Source organism: Acomys minous (assembly GCF_964271855.1).
Source record: "Acomys minous genome assembly, chromosome: 10".
In the NCBI taxonomy this organism is placed as follows: Eukaryota; Metazoa; Chordata; class Mammalia; order Rodentia; family Muridae; genus Acomys; species Acomys minous.
The window spans coordinates 78,486,174-78,506,255 of NC_140491.1; the positions used below are offsets into that span (position 1 = coordinate 78,486,174).

Here is a 20,082-nt window from a genome sequence, read left to right on the forward strand (position 1 = left end):
TAGCGCAAGACCAAAGGTTTGGATAATTAGATTTTACAAGGTGTCAAGAAACACCTCTAATGTTGAAAGGCTATACATTTGAGCAACTTCTTTGTAGGAAAATGCTTTAAAAATGAGCAAATGCACAGTATATCAGCTCTACCACAGCAATATAAATTAGAAATTATTGCATGAAGTGATGTTTTGCATGCTATGGAAGGACTGGGAGAAATTCAAATTACCGTACTAAGAAAGTAACCAGGATTTCAGCACAATATGCTGCAATAGTGATTTTAGTGATAAAGAATGAGCACAAAGCATTAAGAAACAAGCTTATAAGACACCAATTTTGAAAGGTGTTAAGTAGATGTGAGCTTCCTTGTACATTAAAAATGATTCAAGTATGTATGGATATGTACTGTTTCATATATATATATGATATATATATATATATGTATCCTTTCAAAGACTGGTCCCAGGACCTTCTACACACTCACAGTTGACCAGTTTTGCAAGTCCTTTAAATTTTGTGTTATTTTCCTGTAACATGCCCACAACACTGGATTATTTATGAAACCCAAAGTTAATATGGCATAAATGTTAAATAAATATTTATAAATATTACTTAGGATATGCCAACATGAAAATATATGTTCAGTTTATTATCAGTAATGTAATTTCCTTTCAAATAATTTTAGTCAAAAGTTACTTTATTCCATGGTTCTCAGAACCCACAGCTACAGAGGGAAATCTTTACAGAAGACTGCACAGAAAATAGGTAAAGGTGACTGCCCCTGCCAAGAAAGCATGGAGCACTGACAACACAGGGCAGAAGGGAGATGGACTTTGAAAAATACGTCTGTGGTGTACTATCTTCTTCCTTCATACGTCTATATAGGCTTACCAAAATATTGTGGGCTGGTTTTTAAAATGATGAAGATTGTGATGCATGCACACCTGCCAGAGAGGCCAGCAAAATGGACAGACACAGACACAGCCTGTGCATCCAGATGTTCTCTCACAGAAGCCATAGGAAACAAAACAATAGTCCTTGGCTCTGCCACCTTCAGTGAGGAATTCATGATCCAATTGAAAAGGCTAGATTGATGCACAATATACAGTTGTTGCACAATGTACAAGTATCCTTTGAAATATGGCATTCACTACCTATGTGTAGTCATCTGCAATTGTTTCAGATGTTAATTAAATTTCAGTGATTTATTTATTTTAATTATTTATTTTATTTGAAATTATCATATAATTACATCCTGTCTCCCTTTCTTTTCTCCACCTAAACCTCCCAAATACCCCTACTTTTCTCTCTATTTCATTAAACATATATATATATATATTCCTAGATACATAATTTAACACATTAACAGGGGAGTCCAAGAATGAGATGATTTCCACCTTTGAGTTGGTTAATCAAGATAACACATCCCGTCTCCCCAGGGAATAGCACCACACCCTGATATTCTCACCACAGGCTACAGAACAGCCTTAGAACAAACACATCTGCAAATCACTATTGATCTTTTACAGTCAAAATCCCAGTGAATCTATATGCCATCACTAATATAAGGTAAAAGAAATCATATCCAGGATTGCCTCCAAAGTTCTAATGTAGATCACTAGAAATATGAGTTAATGTCACGATAGAGCCTAGATGCAACTTCCTCATGGGGGGAGGGTGCTCAAAACTGTTTTGCATTTTCACACCTTGTGTGTTTGATTTTAATTCTAACCTAAATATAGATGAAGTTGAAGTAACTATTATAAGTTTCAAAAATTTTTGAACTCATAGTCATTAATTAAATAAAATCCAAAGCAAATGACTCAGAAAATATATTTAAAGAATATTGCTTTTTATTAAATTTGGACCAAGATGCAACATAACTTGGTGAAGTCATGGCCATACAATATTGGTTACTGCAGGTTTCGTGGACTATGTTGCTACCTGCATACAGAAACTAGGACATGAACCATGTTGGTATTATTAAATAAAGCACAAATCAGTGGTGGTCAGATGTACTAGAGAAATTATTAATAGCTATATAAAGCTTAGTAAATATTCAACACTATAAAAATGAAACACCCCAAATATCATTAATTATTCCCTTACCTTTAAAATAAAAGTTGAAAATGTGTTGAAGTAACACTTAAAAAAGTAAAAACTTGCTGTTTATAAAATCTTTCTTAAAATGGGCTGAAAATAGTGGTATACTATAGTTATTATGTAGAGTTCTGTATACTTTCAAAATTATTTGTGGTGTTTTTATATGATAAGTGCATATGCAGTATTTTGTTATGGTAAGTGCCAGTTTTTGGCCTCCAGTCAAGAAAATTAAAACAACCAAGAATCAATAACAAAACTGAAAGAACAGGGAATGCAGCCTGGTAGGACAATGCCATCCAGGACAATCACATGCTGTCACACATGTGCTGAAGCCCCAGAAGTATTTATGCAATACACAGTCCACACTAAACACCGTCATGAAATCAATAGCCCAATTCAGTACGCTACATTTTAAAATAATAAAATAACCTTTCTTAAGTTTTTCTTCTCTCTTAAACTTTTTTTTTAATGGAAATCTTCAAATATTTCCTTTTCATGGGAGTACTAGGTGTGCGAACGTGTGTGTCTCTGTGCCTATATACATTTCTTCTGCATTTTCTTTTGCTCTTTTCTTGGTTGTTTTGTCATATTCCAATTTGTTTGTCCTTGTCTTTTACTTTTTAAAATTTAACATTACTCCCAAGATGCTTGTTTATTTTCAAAAGGGAGTCAGAAAGGGTATGGATTTGAATGGACAGGAAGGTAGAGAGGAGCAGAGAACAGCAGGGCAAGAAGGAATTGTAATCATGATATATTGAATAACAAAATATAATTAGAAAAAAGGAAAAGTTTTAACAAAAGACAAAGACTACAATTAAGAATTGACCTTTTGATGACCTAGTCCACTAACAGTTATCATTTTTTTTTCTTGCTTTGGTCATTTTATTTCCTTTTGTAACCCTATCTGGCCTGGCACTCAACTATGTGCACCATAATAGACACAAATTAAAATAAATCAGCTGCTTCTGCCTGACAAGAGCTGGTATTAAAGGTGTGTGCCACCACGTAGTGCTAGAATATTATTATAAGCTAATGCATGATATGAGAGAAACTTCTAGAATGTGGCTCACAATTAATATTAAGAATATAAAGGCTGGCAAGATGTTGCAGAGAGTAAAGGTGCTTGCTGCCAACCCTGAGAGCATGCATTCAATCCCTTGGGCCCAGAGGGTTGAAGGGGAGAATAGACTCCTCTCGTGAACTACACATGCACCCCATGGTATGGGTATGCATTCATGAGAACATAAAATAACTTAAAATACATCAATATTAAGAAGAATATGAGTATGTGACTGGAGAGAAGCTCATGGGGGAGAAACTTGTGCTGCCCAAGTGTGAGGTTCTGAGTTTGAATCTGTAGAACCTAAGTAAAGGGTGGGAACATCTGTATCCCAGAGTTCCTCGAGGGAGAAGGTAATCAGAGACAGGATAATCCCCAGAAGTTCATAGCCCGGATAGTCTGGAATATACAGTGGATATAGATGAGCAAGGCAAGGATGGACACACAAGCCTCTGCCCTAATCATCACCTGAACACCTAAATTCCCATGAATGAATGCATACTGATATACTCTCACTCATCCGTCACACACAAAGAATAGGAACATGAAGAGAAAAAATATTTGAGACAGCTTAATGGACTAAGTGATATACTGATAATACATTTATAACACTGCTATTCGATTTGTGATTTCTTCCACACAGACAACTTTGGTTCTACACACATTTTCTTTCTTTCTTTCTTTTTTTTTTTCTTGATGAAAAACTATGTTAAGGGGTCAAAAGCATTTGTTAGGGTGGATCTTGAGCAGTAGCCTGTCAGTGTTTGTATTTGTATTCTCTGCAATTTTACTGTGAAAATCTGTTAGTTCAACAATTGGTGTCATTTTCTTGATGTCACTATTTGTTGGAGTTAGCGGTCTCTTCCTTTCTCCTCTCTGTAGCTCATCTATGTTGACTCCAGGGTACCCTTCATCCTCAGAGGTGCTAAAGCATCTGTCTACACACATTTTTACTGCTCAGATATGTCTGAGACTTATTCTTATTTAGAGAACCAATGAACAGGACATTCTCCACAGTTGAGTGAAGAGTGGGGTATGACTTTCACACGAACTCTGGTGCCCAATATTTGACCTCGTCCCCTGGATGAGGAGACCTGGTGGCACTCAGAGGAAGGATAGCAGGCTACCAAGAAGAAACTTTATACCCTATGAGCATATACAGGAGGAGGAAATCCCCCTCAGGAACAGTCATAGGGGAGAGGAATAAGGGGAAAATGGGAGGGAGGGAGGATATAAGGGATGGGATAACCATTGAGATGTAATGTGAATAAATTAATAAAATATATATATAAAGAAATAAAAAAGAATGCTTCTCATATATTACATGCTTAGGTAGCTAGTAAAGAATGTAGGAAGATCAGTACTATAAACTCATGATCCACATGCTGATAATAGAGAAAACAATAGCCATTTATCCATCACAGACTGTGGTAAAATTTTAAGCAAATAGAAAATTTTTATAGTTAGAATGTTGGAAAGTTCTGCTTTATGGACATATCCAGTTTTAGCCTTGTATTCTTAATCTAAATCGCATAATGGGTGGATATTCTTCCCATCTAGATTTTCTAAGTTAGAGGAAGATGGAACCTGTTCGAAAAGTAACACTGAGTCACTTTGGGGTTCTAGAAACAGTACAGAAATATCAGCAAGATTAGGAGCTGGACAGGATCACAGGTAAGTTTAAAAGACATGCTTTGCTTTACATATGACTGTAGAACAATTAGGATGTTCTCAGCAGTAATGGAGAAAGAGGTCGTCAGATGAAAGTGGGTTGTTGAACAAAGCTCTGGGAATGGGAGCTCTAACTAGGGCTGAACTTCACAAAAAATGATGTGTAATGTTTAAATCCAAATTATATATTCAATAGGTATTTGTAAATGAAACAAAAAGGATAGTCAGAAAAGGGAAAGAAAAAAATAAAATAACAGGCTAGGAGTCTAAGTGCTTAAGTGGTAAAGAGGGACACGGGAGAGACCTGATCTATAGTCAAGCACTGCAGTGTAAGTACAGGGTACAGCATGGGCAGGCAATACATGCTCATGGCAAGCGCTATTCCAGCCACTATGCCATTTGATGTTTTTAACATAATATTTTTATTGATTGTAGAAGGAATTTCTTGTGTGTTGTATGGGCTCAAACTCTGAAAATACCATGACTTATCGTTGAGGCAGAAAATAGGTGGGACAGCATCATGGCCTTAGGTGGCAGACCAGGCCACTCAAATTAGTATGTCCCTGTCAGCAATATGGGCCACGGATATCAACATGGCTTTCATGTTGCACATGTTTAAGGTGCAGCCTCTACCATGGATATATTCATAGCCTTTGGTGGCCACATGCGTGAGGACATCAACACAGGTCTTGGCTGCAGTAGGACCGAAGACTCAGACATGGCCCTTGGTGGCAGCACGGATCCAAGCAACACCGTGGTCTGAGGTTTTTATTGTCTGTATTCTATGTGTCAGGGACTGGAAGAAATGTTAGCTAAATTATAAGAGTGTGTTAAGTTACTGAAGTACAAAGTACAAGTGTCTCAGACAGATCACTATAAACTGAAGAATTACTTCTGATGACTCAAAGAGAAAATTCCATTAATGGTAAAGTGAAAGGCATGAAGTGATACGCAGACATCTATCGACACCACACACAGGAAGGTAGAAAACAGAGATGAATAGAATGAGGAGATTTGTTTCCTGATTGTTGGATAATAATGTGTTTGGGTAGGGGTAGATAATTACTGTGGAGAAAGTAAATAAAGAATAAGAAAGGAAAATGGTAATTTCTAAACAGATTATATCTTTCGCATTGCAATGGCCCTTCAAAAAACAAAACTACCACCACCATCAACAACTATAACAATAAAACAAAAAGGAAAAAACAAAGCAAAACAAAAAGGAGGGACAATCTTGACCTTAGAAAGAATAAACTCAGCAGGTTACCAAGAAGAGACTTGATACCCTATGAGCATATACAGGGGGAGGTAATCCCCCTCAGGAACAGTCATAGGGGAGGGGAATAAGGGGAAAATGGGAGGGAGGGAAGAATGGGAGGATACAAGGGATGGGATAACCATTGAGATGTAACAAGAATAAATTAATAAAGGAAAAAAAAAGAAAGAATAAACTCAGCACCAAAGGGTTACAATTTTAAACTCAGCACCAAAGGGTTACAACAGCAAGTGCACAATGCTCATGAGAAGAAATTCACAAAGACTTTCATTAGTTGTGTGACACATATATGATGAAAAGCTAACCATTCTATTTGTGTGAGAAATAAATGGAAGTATTCTACTGGTTAATTATAGAAAACGGGGGATCTTTTTAGGTCTAAAACTTCAGATTAAACTCATTTTTCATATTGTATTTGCTGATGTAATACTGTGAGAGAAAGGAGAACAGTTCAAACTCAGACAACGTGGTTTTGAGATTTAAAGGAATCCATAGTGGATTGTTACAACACACCTGTTCAGCAGGGAGCAGGCTTTCAGTTAAGGTGAGCTCATCAGCTGACTTGGTTACATCCTTTGGCTAAAGATCATTTTATACATAGCTCTTAACCTGACTTTGAGACCTGACAGACATATGTATGTTGTGTGTTTTAATTGAATCTACTGCGAACGAATATGGTTAGCATCAATCTCTGCGAAGACATGTTAATCAAAAGAAGACACTATAAAAATGACACATAGTGCTTTTCTTGTAGCTCTCATTCCCTTTACATAGAGTTGAAAATGAAACAAGTTTTTTTTAATCTTCAAGAAATAATCTTTGTTATAAAAATACTGTTTTTAATTTTCTCACATAAAAGTACTATGCTAAGGCCAACCTGGTCTACAAAAGTGATTCCAAGACAGCCAAGGCTACACAGAGGGATGCTGTCTTGAAAAAAAAATGTACCTTGCCAATTGTGATATTTTTCACCATCCTCAACATGTAGCCACAATTCCAGCACTACATAGTCATGAGTTCTCCATCTACCTTATGGAATGCAACAATTTTTGTACCTGTGCTCTGTTTTGCCTAGAGGTTAGTTTAAGTTTCTAACTGGCAATTTCTTATAAATCCTCATAAAAGCCTATGCATGTCTTTTAATAAGTGCTTTCTTAAATTTAATTAACAATTGCAAAACCTTATAAACATTAATGTATTCATTAGTAGATGATTAAATTTTTAAAATTCATTACATTTTAAAGGATGGAGCAAATAAGCGCAGGTAAGACATGGAAAAAATTAAGATTATACTTGTAAGTGAATGAAGCAAGTATGACAAGTCAAAGCACCGTGCAAACACAGATAGGTGCCATTCGGGAAAAGGTAAGACAGTAAGAAGATTAGTAGCTTCCAGGGAGAAGGAGGAGATAATGATGAACAGGCTGGTGACCTGAGGATTCTGTGCGATAATGTGAATGTACTGACTAATGTACTTTCTCATGCCCATCAATGTGCAATACCAAGAGTAAATGCTGCTGGAACAGAGGACCTTGGAGCAGTGTGACTCAGTGCTACATGTTTACTAATTGTGACAGATACATTCTTCTTCTGCAGGGCGTTGACAGTGTGTGAAGCTGGGTAGGAGACGGTAGGAAAAGGGATATTTGAACCCAAAGGGGGATAATGTCTGCCTAAATTTGCGGCTATAAAAAACCCAACCTATCTCTAAATTCATTATAAAAGTTTTACTGGGTGGTCACTTTTCTTTAAATTAACTATAAAACTTCAGATACACCTACGCTGTGACTTGTTGATTGGTTGGAAGTGTTTGGGCTTGAAAAATGAGTTGAGTTGTACTAGCTACTTTTCTCATTGCTGTGACCAAAATTCCTGAGAGTACAACTTAAAGGGAGTACCTATGTATATTACAGCATGGTTTTGGAGATTCCAGCCTGTGTGTAGTCCATAGCAGCATTGGTGTCAGCTCCATAGTGAGGAGTCATGTAAGCTGTGGCAGAGGCCCCACCTCTCAGAGGGGACAGGAAGCTGAGATGGGGGATAACCTCTGCTAACTCGTGTTTTCTTTCTTCTTCATTGCATTCAGCGTCTTTTCCTCTCTAGCCTACAGGATGGTGTTTCGACATTCTGCTTGAGTCTTCTTCAGCTGCACACTTAATGGCTTAGAAGAATGGCTACACACACACACACACACACACACACACACACACACCTAGAAGTCTGCATTATTAATAAATCACTTCAGAAATTCTTAGTCAAGTTGACAATCAAAAATATGCATCAAATACAGGTTTTTAAGATCATTTACTGCTAATAACATTTTATCCAAGAAATACTTTATGTACATTTTTATTTTTTTAATTGAAAGACATTTTTGAAACATATATTCAATTTATTTTTATGAGTTTTCCAAATGACTTATGGGTCTCACAAATTTAATTTAATGGCCCAAGCTCATTAAATTATTATTAATTTTAAATAAAAATAAGATGGATATATTTGTTTAAATCATTCTTTTGTATGTATAATAATTTACAAGAGGTAAAATTGAAGATGAATTAATAATCACATATAAACACTCTGACACTCTCTTGTGTATGCATGCACACACATATGTAGTGATGTTACTAAGTATATTAATTATCATCCAAATTGTGCTAAATGATAGGCAATTCCATTAAAATTATTCATTGTATTTTGTATAAGAGGTGTTATGAAATAACATATTCTGTTTCTGCAAATTTCATAGTTAAATTCTATGAGTCTATGAATCTAGAGTGGTAAGTTTTGGAAATGAGGCTTCTGGTGGGTGACTAAGTTATGATGGTGGAGTCCCTATACCTCAAGAGGCTCACTAAGTACAGACCAATAGTGTGATCAGAAACAGGATACTAATCTGGAAATGTATGTTCTTTAAGCTACCCAGTATATAGTAATTAATTATAGTATACTGAACTAATCAAGACAGTCTCATTCTTCACATTGCTTTCAGCTGCCACTTTGTCATGTGAGTGTGAGTATATGTGTGTGTGTGTGTGTGTGTGCATGTCTGTGTGTGTGCATGTGTGTGTGTGTGTATGTGTGTGTGTGTCTGTATTTATATAAGTGCATGTGTTCATTATCGGTATGTGTACATGTGTGCCATTCATCTTAGGGCTACTATTTTCTATGTTATTTCCACTTTAAGAACACCAACATATTTACTTAATTTAATTTATATTCCATTTTCATATAGCCATTAGTAACATATTTTATGATGTCCAGTTTCCTTGCTTGCAGTCTCTTTAATATGAAAGCCTTAGGAATTTTAGACTCACCAATATAGTAAAGATGTTTTCTTCAAGGTTGCCAAATACAAATAGCCAAAACACTATGAATGTAACACATATATTCTTCCTGATTGTTTCATGGTTCTTCTTGCTGTAGGGAGCTTATTGTATATATTTATAATAATATAAATGTTTATGTAAAATATTTAATTAAAAAAGAATCATTTTGAATGAACTAATAATGATTCATCAATTTTCGGTAATCTATTGTTTTGACCAACTTTGCATTCATAATGATAGCTCAATCCAAATGATATGCTTAGTACGTAGGCTGGCAGAACTGTGCTTCAAAAGCTTTATATTTACAAATGTTTGCCACAGAGATATGAAAGATCAATCAACAAAGCAAAACATTTAAGATTATATATATATATATATATATATATATATCTTTATGTATATCTATAAAGATGAGAGCTTTGTGTTCCTCCCATAACTTCACACAACTCTAACTTCCACAGTTATTTCCTCACCTTCATGTTCAATTTCCAGAACTCTTGATTCAGACATGGATGTTTGTTTTTTGTTTGTTTGTTTGTTTGTTTTTTGTAGGATTCTATCCTCAAACATTATTATATTTTTATTATTTCAAATTATAAGACAAAGTCATGTTCCTTGAACTGACAAGTATTTGTTCTTTCCGTTTTAATTCAGTGAGATTTCTGGTTCCATCAGCAGCGAGCAAGTGCAGTAAGTGTTTGCGTGCATGTGTGTGCATGTGTGTGTGTGTGTGTGTGTGTGTGTGTGACTACAGATATATGTTGATACTAATTTTTCTTTCAAAATTATCCAGTTTTCCTTTCCAGTGTTTTTACTTTTTGCTTCAATTAGTGGGCCTGGCCAAGGTCCCCACCTTCATGTTGGATAGCTTTATAAGATCTGAGGCTATGTCCACTTTTGTAGGACAATAGTTCGCTGTATAGCTGTACTGAAGTTATCTAGCAGTCCTCCTACAGATAGGAAATCTATTGCCTCTTATTTTTGTCTGAAAAAATGAAACAAAACCAGAAAGGCTGCCCTGAATATTTTTGTGCATATAATTTTGCAATTTTGTGGTTTTTTTACACAAACTCCTGAAACTGGGGAGGCAGAGTTCACTTTATACTTTTTTTGTCACCTGGAGAGCAATTTTCATCCACAATCATGACATCACTTTGTGATTCAAACTTTTTTTTTCTATCTAATGAATAACTTTTCTACTTAGGGAATCCTGGGATTTTTCCCTTCCCTCCAATTTGATAGAATTAGCATTATTTGCAGCTCCAGGTTTGTGAGACATAGGTGACAGTGCCCTGGTTTTAGTTTTTTGAAATGCTCTGAAATGTTGATGGTTGTATGGTACATTAGTTCATTTTTTATACTACATTATTCTTAACAAGAATTAAAAGCTATTAATAGATATATATTGAAACACTGACAACAATTTGTGTGGAAAAAAGGCCATTATAATTAACAAATATAAATGTATTAACTTAGTAATTTTACATATTTAAACTAACATTTGAATCTTGCATCTTTGAAAATAGACATAAACTCTGGTTTCAGCAATTTGGAAGGTTTGTGGTGGTCTTTTGGGTCGTAAAATTAATAATTGAAGTGAATAAATAGAAAAAGAACTATAACTGGATGCATACTTTTGATCAGTGTTTATATATGTAATTTATTTTAGTGTCACAAATGTTCAAAAGGGTTCTAAAGTCAACATTAACGAGGAGTTGTGTACATTGGCTTCCAAGACATAACGCGCTGTGCTCAGTTGCATTTAAGGGGCAGAATACATTTCAGGCATAGGATGGGTAAATTACTACAGTCCCTGGAGCTTTTTCAAAAGGAGGTGTTAGTCTCTTTTACAACCCTGCTTTTACACATTAAATTGTGATGCCTTTGGACAAATTGACTATAAACATTTTTAATATAAACATATTAGAGCTATAACCCAAATCTCATAAAAGTATTCCTAAGAATTCAGGTTTCTGATAATTGCCAGTGATCTTCCTCAAACTTGTGTTTCTAATTAAATTATATCTACAGAAAGCAGTTTGTAAGTGCTTATTTGCGAACACCACTGACCTCGACGCTGGAGCAGCAGGCGCAGGGGCACAAAACATTTCTATTAAGTTTTCCTAGTCATATCATTTATTATATATTTTTATGTATATTTTCTGCTCATGTCATTTAAAATCATTTCATACTTTATAGCTAAAACATTTCACTGCTATTTACCTTTCTAAATAAGCTACTGTGTGTGTGTGTGTGTGTGTGTGTGTGTGTGTGTGTGTGTGTGTGTGTGTGTGTGTGAATGCACTCAGGCACACATAAGTCAAACAACCTTGAATATCATTCCTCAGCCCACATCCATCCTTTTCACTGACTTGGAACACTCCATGTAGGCGAGAATGAGAAGCAAACTACCTGCATCTGCCCTTCTCCACTTCTTTAGCTCTGTTACATGAATGTGCCACCATGCTCTTACACTTTCCAATGGGTTTTGAAATTCTACCTGAGGTTCTCATAATTGTAAGGCAAGCATTGGACTGAAAGATGGCCTGTTAAACATCATTAAAAATTTTTTAAAATATTACCCGAGAATTGTATACATTTAGAAAATGCATAATACGATTTTAATAAATATATACCATTCATATTGGGCAGATCAAACTAAGTGGCATATTCAGTACTACAAACCTAAAAATGATGTTAAGTTGTGAAAGTTCAACATTCACTCTACCAGCTACTTGGAAGTTCACCAATGGTTGTATTAGTCACTGTACAGTGATTAATCTTTGAACTTCTCATACCAAATTCCATAGTTACAGCTATTTTTCACACTTTGTTCAGTCATTTGTCTTTTTCCAAAATACTGCAACTATGACTTATGATGCTTGGCTTTATCTCTTTATGGATAAATTACAGCCCAACTTATGATATTCATGCAAGTTATTAGAACTTAAAGAGCACACTAAACTATCTAAACTTGAGTTCCTGCTCATCACTTTATGATTGGTTTTCACACATTTTCCATCGTCCACTTACGTATGAAAGGTGCGATGGCCGTATATCAGCCATGTGATTGCTTTGAGTTACATTAATTGATCTGAGTTTAGAAGTTGGTTCTTTAGCACCAGAGTTAGTTCACTGAATAAAATTTCTTCAAGGAGGCCTATATTCATACATTTGAAAAAAGGCATCTATGAGTTTATGAATACTCCAAAAATAGCTTCTGAGCCCACCCAAATCTATTTTGTTTAATCACTATTCCTCAAATCAGTATTTTTATATGTTACAGTTATAAAGAGTCACAAACTTATGAAAAGTATTGTTGGAGCCCAACCTCTGGGCTTTGTCTTTCTTGTAAGCCTTGTGTACCTCCCCAAGATGGTACCCAGCCCGACAATACCACTTCCAACCTGTAAGCTTTGTCTGGGACACCTAGCCTATGTGCATGTTCAGTCTGAAGGTATTCACAATTCACATCAGATACATAGTCAATAAAAGAAGTCTAATGCTAAGATTTCATTTCAAATATATAATCAATATAAAAATACAAATAGTATATCTACCTTAAGATAAGTTTTAAAAAGTCATCGAAAGGGCTTCCTATAAGAACTGCCTGGACACTCAGGACACAGAGTTTAAAAGAACAATCAAAAACTCAAAGAAATTGAGAAATTTAAAGACGACCCCCAAAATAATTCAGTGACCTTAGGTGAAATAACAATAAATGCCAGAGTGACGGTGAAAATAACACAAACATATAAATAAATGAAATAATAGAAAAACAATTTAGAATTTAAAAACTGAATTCACTAAAGAAAAATATTGATGAGACCTCAAGCTGAAATGAAGATGGAATTATAAAAATCCAATAATCCCATTAGATAACTGTAAAAATGGGTCAAGTAGAAGAGAGGCTATCATGGCTCGAAGATAAAATAAAGGAGAAGCTTTAAGCAAAGAATACAAAAAAAAAACCCTAAAAGAAATATCTAAGTATTATGGGACAACATTTAAGATGAAATCTTCAAGTTATATTCATAGAAGAATCCTGGGTCAATGACATAGATTCTTCACTAAAATTATATTGGAAAACTTCTGCAAACTAAGGAAAGACACACTCAAACAGATATAAGGAGTACACAGGGTATCAAATGGACAAGGCCAGAAAAGAAATTCATTCCCTACAGAAAATAATAGCTAAAACACTAAATATACAGACAAAAATGTACTGAAAGATACTAAAATTTAAGTCATATATAAATGAAAACCCATCAGAATGACACTTATCATCTTAATAGAAACTTTGCATGCCATAAGATCCTGTAGGGATTTAACTCACATTCTAAAAGACTGCAGATGCCAATCTAGACAAGTGTAACAGGAAAAAACCATATACTATAGTTAAAGGAGAATGACAGATTTTTCCATGCTATAAACAGGCCAAAAGAATTTATTTTCTTCAAAGCAAAGAATATTAGAAACTAAACTAGGCTGAAGAAATTAATAAGCACAGTCATGAGAAACAAAAGAAATGGATCTTTCATTACTTAAACAAAAGTAGGAATTGAGCATAGATTAATACAAAGTAAGTGAGAATGGATAGTTTTAACACTGCGTTTGCTCCAATACACAAGGCATCTAGCCAAAAAAATAGAATACTAGAATTAGATAACATCAAACATCACAGTATCTATCAGATCCATAATAAATTAGGATATTTAAACAGTAATAAAAACATGTTCTCATTTAAAAAAAAAAAGATCAGGCCTAGATGTATTCAGAGAAGTATTCTACCGAAATTTCAAAAAGATCTGCAACTAATAGTTTTTAGTCTGTTCAAGAAAAAAGACACAGAAAGGGCACTTCTAAAGTCCTTCAATGACACAAATATTACTTGACTACCCAAACCAGGTAAAGAAAAATGAGTAAGAGAAACTACAGGTCATTATCTCTGAATAAGATAGATTGATAATTTCTCAGTAAGATATTTGTGGACAGACTACAAACATACATTAGAAAGATCATTTAATGGATCATGTTAGCTTGACTCAGGATTCAAGGATGGTTCAACATATATAAGTCAAGAAGTCATAAAAATGGATGCAAGGGCAAAAATCACATGATCATCTCGATACAGAAAAAAATGCTTGACAAAATCCAAAACAACTCTAATGAAAGTCTTAGAGAGAGAATAGGGCTGTAGTGAATAATAATAATGGCCATATATGGAAAACTGTCAGCCAGTTGTACCCTAAAAGGAGAAAAACTCAGGGCTATTCCAGTAATACTGAGACTGAGATGGAGCTGTCCACTATACTCACTCCTTTTTATGATTATATTTGAATCACTAGTGGGAGCAGTAGGCAAATGAAGAAAGTTAAAAGGGTACATATATGAAAGCAAGGTATCAAATTAACCCTGTTTGCAAGTAATACGATATATAAGCCAACCTGTAAAATACCATCTGAGCATTTCCAAAAAATGATCAATACTTTCAGAAAAATGGCCAGTTACCAAATCAACTTACAAAAATACAAGCTACTCTATACACCAACAATGCAAATGCAGGGAAAGAGATAATGGACACATTCTCATTTATAGTAGTCTCATAAAATAAAACAATGTATCTATGAATAAACCTAAGCAAGGAAGTTAAAGACATTAACAGTGAAAATTTTAACTCTCTAAAGAAAACAGATGAAAAAGACAGTAAAAAAATGACAAGACTATTCCTTCTTATGGATTGATAGTAGAATGAATGTGAAAAGGATGATTTTACTAAAAGAAATTTACAGATTATATAGAATTCCAATGAAAATCCATACAACATTATTCACAGGAGAAAGAAGAAGAAAAAAAAACAGAACAGAACAAACAAACAAAAAACAAAAACAAAAAAAACCCTAATACATGGACACACAAAATTGAATGGAGAGAAAATAATACTGAGTGGGAAAAAAACCCCACAATAATATGAGGGGTTATTTTTCTAGATTTAAAAAACATACTGTAGAATTATAACATAAAACATGCAATAAAAGTAGCATGATACTGGTATACACACACACACACACACACACACACACACAAATAGCCTGGATATGTTGATCCATGGAATAAAATAAAAGACCCAAACTTTAGTGAACATAACTACAGATATTTGATATTTGACAAAGACGCCAAAAATTTACACTAGGTGAAGGACACTATCTTCATCAAACCAAGATAACTGTATATAAAAGACTTAAAAACACCAATCTTTATCATTTTATACAAAAACTGAATTCAAATGGAGCAATGACCTCATTGTGAAACGTGAAATGCCAAAACTCCTAGACGAAAACAAAAGAAATACCCTATAAACTAAAAGTATATAGGAAGAAACTTTCTAAATAATATGACATTTGTTCAGTAATTTCCAAATGGAACGTCAAGAAATTAAAATATTTTAAACAAGAAAGAAAAAATCAATTTCATTAAGTTAAAGCCCACAGAGTGGGACAGAATCTTTGCCAGATACATATATATATCAAGAAAATCTCAGATAATTAAGAAAACACATGACCCAATTAAAAGTAAGCTATGGAGCTAAACAGAAGGTTCTCAAAAGAAGACATAAAAATGACTAAGACACATCTTTAAAATGCTCAATATCCTTAGCAACTGGGGAAGTGCAATTAAAAACAACCTTAGATTTGATCTTACTCCAATTAGTATAAGAATAAGAAAACAACTGACAAAAAATACTGGCAAGGACATGAGGAAAATGTAACATACTCTTTATTGATGGGATTGCCATCTTGTAGAGCTTCTATGACAAACAGTGTGGAGAATACTAAGAGGGCTGAAAGCTGATCTACCATACGGCCCAGATAAACCTCTTCTTGCCATATTCCCAAATGCTTCCAGAGGGTGCTCCCCAGACACTTGCTTGAGTCATGTTTATGGCTGTTCTACTCACAACAGCTAGGAAATAAGAATAGCCCAGATGTCTTTCAATTGATGAATGCATAGTAAACATATGATATATGTATATGATATATATATATATATACATGCATATATATACATACATATATATACATATATATATATATAATTGAATACTATATATCTGCAAAAATGAAACTGAGATCATGCAATTTGTAGGTAAATGAGTAGAACTGGAAATTATTATACTATCTGAGGTAAAGTAAATCCAGAAAGACAAACTCTACACCTTCTTTCTTGTTGTGATTCCTTGCTCTGAACTTTTAGAGGTGAGTACATAATCTGGAGTATGTGAAGAAACTAGAAAATTAACTGAGTGATTCTATCTTCTCTGTATGACAGACAGGAAGCTGAACCCATGAAATCTCAACAGTCTGGTCACCTAAACAAGACTGGCATAATGGAAACACTGGTTTCTATTCCAGTGTAGATGAGGGAAATCTCACAATGTGTTATCCTTAGATGAACAGCTACAGTGAATTAATGAATGCTGAGAGTGACAGATCCAGCTTTCCCTAAGGATGAACCATACAACTTATTAGCAAACACCAAATGATCAGTCTTAAAAATCATAAACATGTAAGCCACACTTTATAGACGAAGCAGGTTGTATTTATATAGTTTATACACATAAATACACAATTTAAAAAAAAAACAGTAGGAATTAAAGAAAAGCATGGCCATAAATTTGAAAGGTTGTTCAGCTAGGAGTCATAGGAAGGATTAGAAAGGGGAGGATGATATAAATGCAGTACTCATATAAGAAATTCTCAAAAACATAAAAATAAGAAATATTATGTCTGAAGAAATCTTGTTTGGCAAGTTTCTCATTACAAGCCATGGCATCTTAAACGAGAATTCTCTAATATAGAGTTTATTTGTAAACTACTATGAAAGGTTATAAATATATTTTTAAATTTTCATATATAAGTATGGCAACCACTGTGTGTTTGGGGAAGAAGCACGAGGCTGTATGTCTTCATATGGCCACAGGCCGTAACCTTTCCATGCTGCTTGCAGACAGCTGGTGTGCTCCCTTTCTTGCTTGGAATACATAAAGAAAGGGGATGGCTGAGAGTATACGTCACACAAAACAACTTCACAGTAGAGGAAAATTCTAGAGTGACTCAAGGATACGTTTTGAAATCCATAGGGAATCATATTATGATAATCATCAGAAACTCCTTCAATGGTTGATTTCACAGTGAAATAAAATATAATGCATCAATCTTTTTCTAAACTTTATCTCATCATCCAGAAAAAAAAAACGAGTTAGTGAGAGATCAAGTGGAACCTTGTATAAATAGAAAAAATATGAAAGGTCATAATAGACATCTTTACAAAAAATAACAGTATGACCTATGACCCTCAAAATAATTATTTTCAAGTGGTAAACACTGTTTAGCAGGAGCCAAGCGATGACAAAGAAATCTGGAAAAGTAGACTGTAAACTAACAGTGTGTGATCAAGGCCCCCATCCCGGTGCATTTGCGTTTTGGGTGGATTCTACCGACAGAATTACTGAGTGTAGGTCGGCACATGTCTCTATGACCATGAGATTCTATTAGAGATTCTGAAACCAAACAGAGTGATTTCAGGTTTTAGTTCTGCTCTTCAGGACCTGTGATTCTCGGCAAGTTAAACGGTTCTGTTTACCCCCATGAGTTCATAAAGAAAACATTATAGGATGGTGCCAGATCCGTACCACTCCTCACAGATACTTTCTACTACTACGTATAGCATGTGAACATATTCACCAAAGACTAAGGATACTGTTCAGTGATGAGCTACAGAAGGAGCCTGAGCCAAAGGATTCAGCCTCCAGGATGTCCATTGTGCTCACCTGTACTCCTGCAGGAAAACTTGGTTTTGTGGTCACACAGTCGGATGGTACCATTGCAGCCTTTTTCATCACTGCCATCTTCACAGTCTTTCTCTCCATCACAGCGCCACAGATCAGGAATGCAGTTTCCATCAGGGTGGCACTGAAATTCACTCCCCGTGCAGCCAGAAGAACGAACTTCTTAATTTTAAATGAGGAAGAAGAAAATGGGGCAAGATAGGAGAAAATTTGTGATTTTCTGTCATTTTTATGAATTTTTCTTTGGGTAATATTATTATGCTAGAAAAAAAATATATATCCACTGTATATATAACATTTTCACAAAATATTAACAATTTAGAACATTAATAATTAAGAAAAAATAATATTTAGTGTCTCTTGCAGATTTCCTGCAGGTTTTTATAAATTAGTAAGGAGAATATGTGGATGTTTTAATGTTTTCTTAATTGGTGCCTTCAGGTACTGTCTTTGAAGCACTGTCTTTCTCTAAGACATGTAAGCAAAATCTGCTAATAAGAATTTTCTTCCTTTTTGATATTTCTAGAGTAATTTCTTTCAAGTTACCAAGAAAGAAATAACAAAAAAGCACTTTGTGACAAAGAAAATCTTTGTTAAACAGTAATTAAGAATTTGAAAGAATCACATACTATAAATAAAACACCTTCAAAAACAAGATTTCAATTCTACAATCAAAGCAGAAAATTATGCCTATGAATTTAATGAAGTATTATGTGTTCAAATTCTATTAGTGAGTAGTACTAATACTGTAGGATAAATTATGCATCATTAAGAGTAAAGGTATATAAACATTGGGACATTGAGACATTTTATACTATAATAACTGAACAATACTGTAGGCTTCTAGGACCCTCTGGATCCTTCTACTTTGCCATTCTCCCATGCTTCTCTCATCTAGAGTCCCAATAGAATGTCCTCCCCTCTGTCTCAGTTTCCTGGTAAGTGAAGGCTTTCGTGGGACATGCCCTTTGGGCTATATGCAGATAGAACATTATGATAGGCAGATTTGGGCCCAGGGGTCCCGCTCAAACTAAGGCACCAGCCAAGGACAATACAGGCGGTAAACCTTAAACCCCTACCCAGATCTAGACAATGGACAGAACACTCTCCACAGTAGAGTGGAGAGTGGGATATGACTTTCTCACATACTCTGGTGCCTCACCTTTGACCATGTCCCCTGGAGGGGGAGACCTGGTGGTACTCAGAGGAAGGACAGCAGGTTACCAAGAAGAGATTTGATACCCTATGAACATATACAGGGGAGGTAATCTCCCTCAGGAACAGTCATAGGGGAGGGGAATAAGGGGAAAATGGGAGGGAGGGAAGAATGGGAGGATACAAGAGATGGGATAACCATTGAGATGTAACAAGAATAAATTAATAAAGGAGAAAAAAATAACTGAACAATACACGTGTAGTCATTTTTTAAAAGTTCCAAAATTGCTATTATCAGGAGTATCATATTAACAAATATCCCCCTGTAGCATTTTAAAATAAATATATTATATATATTTGTCACTAAATTTTTAATGTACTATATTAATTGTGTTGTGATTCTTGGCAAAGATCATTTACCTATACTGACAATTATTTGCTTACTTGATTTGTTGACTTGGTATCTAAAGTAATGATTCAGTAACAGACTTACTTAAGATCAACATTCTGATGTCACTAAGGCAACTACTGACTCCTTGTGATGTGCTTTTCACCATCTGGAACTGTTACTGTGAGGACTACATTTGGTATTTGTAAATGAGTACTTAGCTACAGTTTTTGTTGTTGCTCTTCCTTCTTGACTAAGTT

The 20,082-nt window shown here is 34.8% G+C and overlaps 1 protein-coding gene across 5 annotated transcripts in view; it reads right to left on the reverse strand.

The window, feature by feature from the left end:
- The window catches only part of LRP1B (LDL receptor related protein 1B), a 1,938,012-nt gene that overhangs the window by 646,325 nt on the left and 1,271,605 nt on the right, over positions 1 to 20,082 (reverse strand). For 4 of the 5 annotated variants that reach the window (XM_084800259.1, XM_084800258.1, XM_084800257.1 and 1 more), the window contains one exon: positions 18,262 to 18,441. In XM_084800259.1, the coding sequence (XP_084656385.1) occupies positions 18,262 to 18,441 (180 nt within the window). The remainder of the gene's footprint in view (positions 1 to 18,261; positions 18,442 to 20,082) is intronic. The other variant, XM_084800256.1, reaches the window with a different exon arrangement.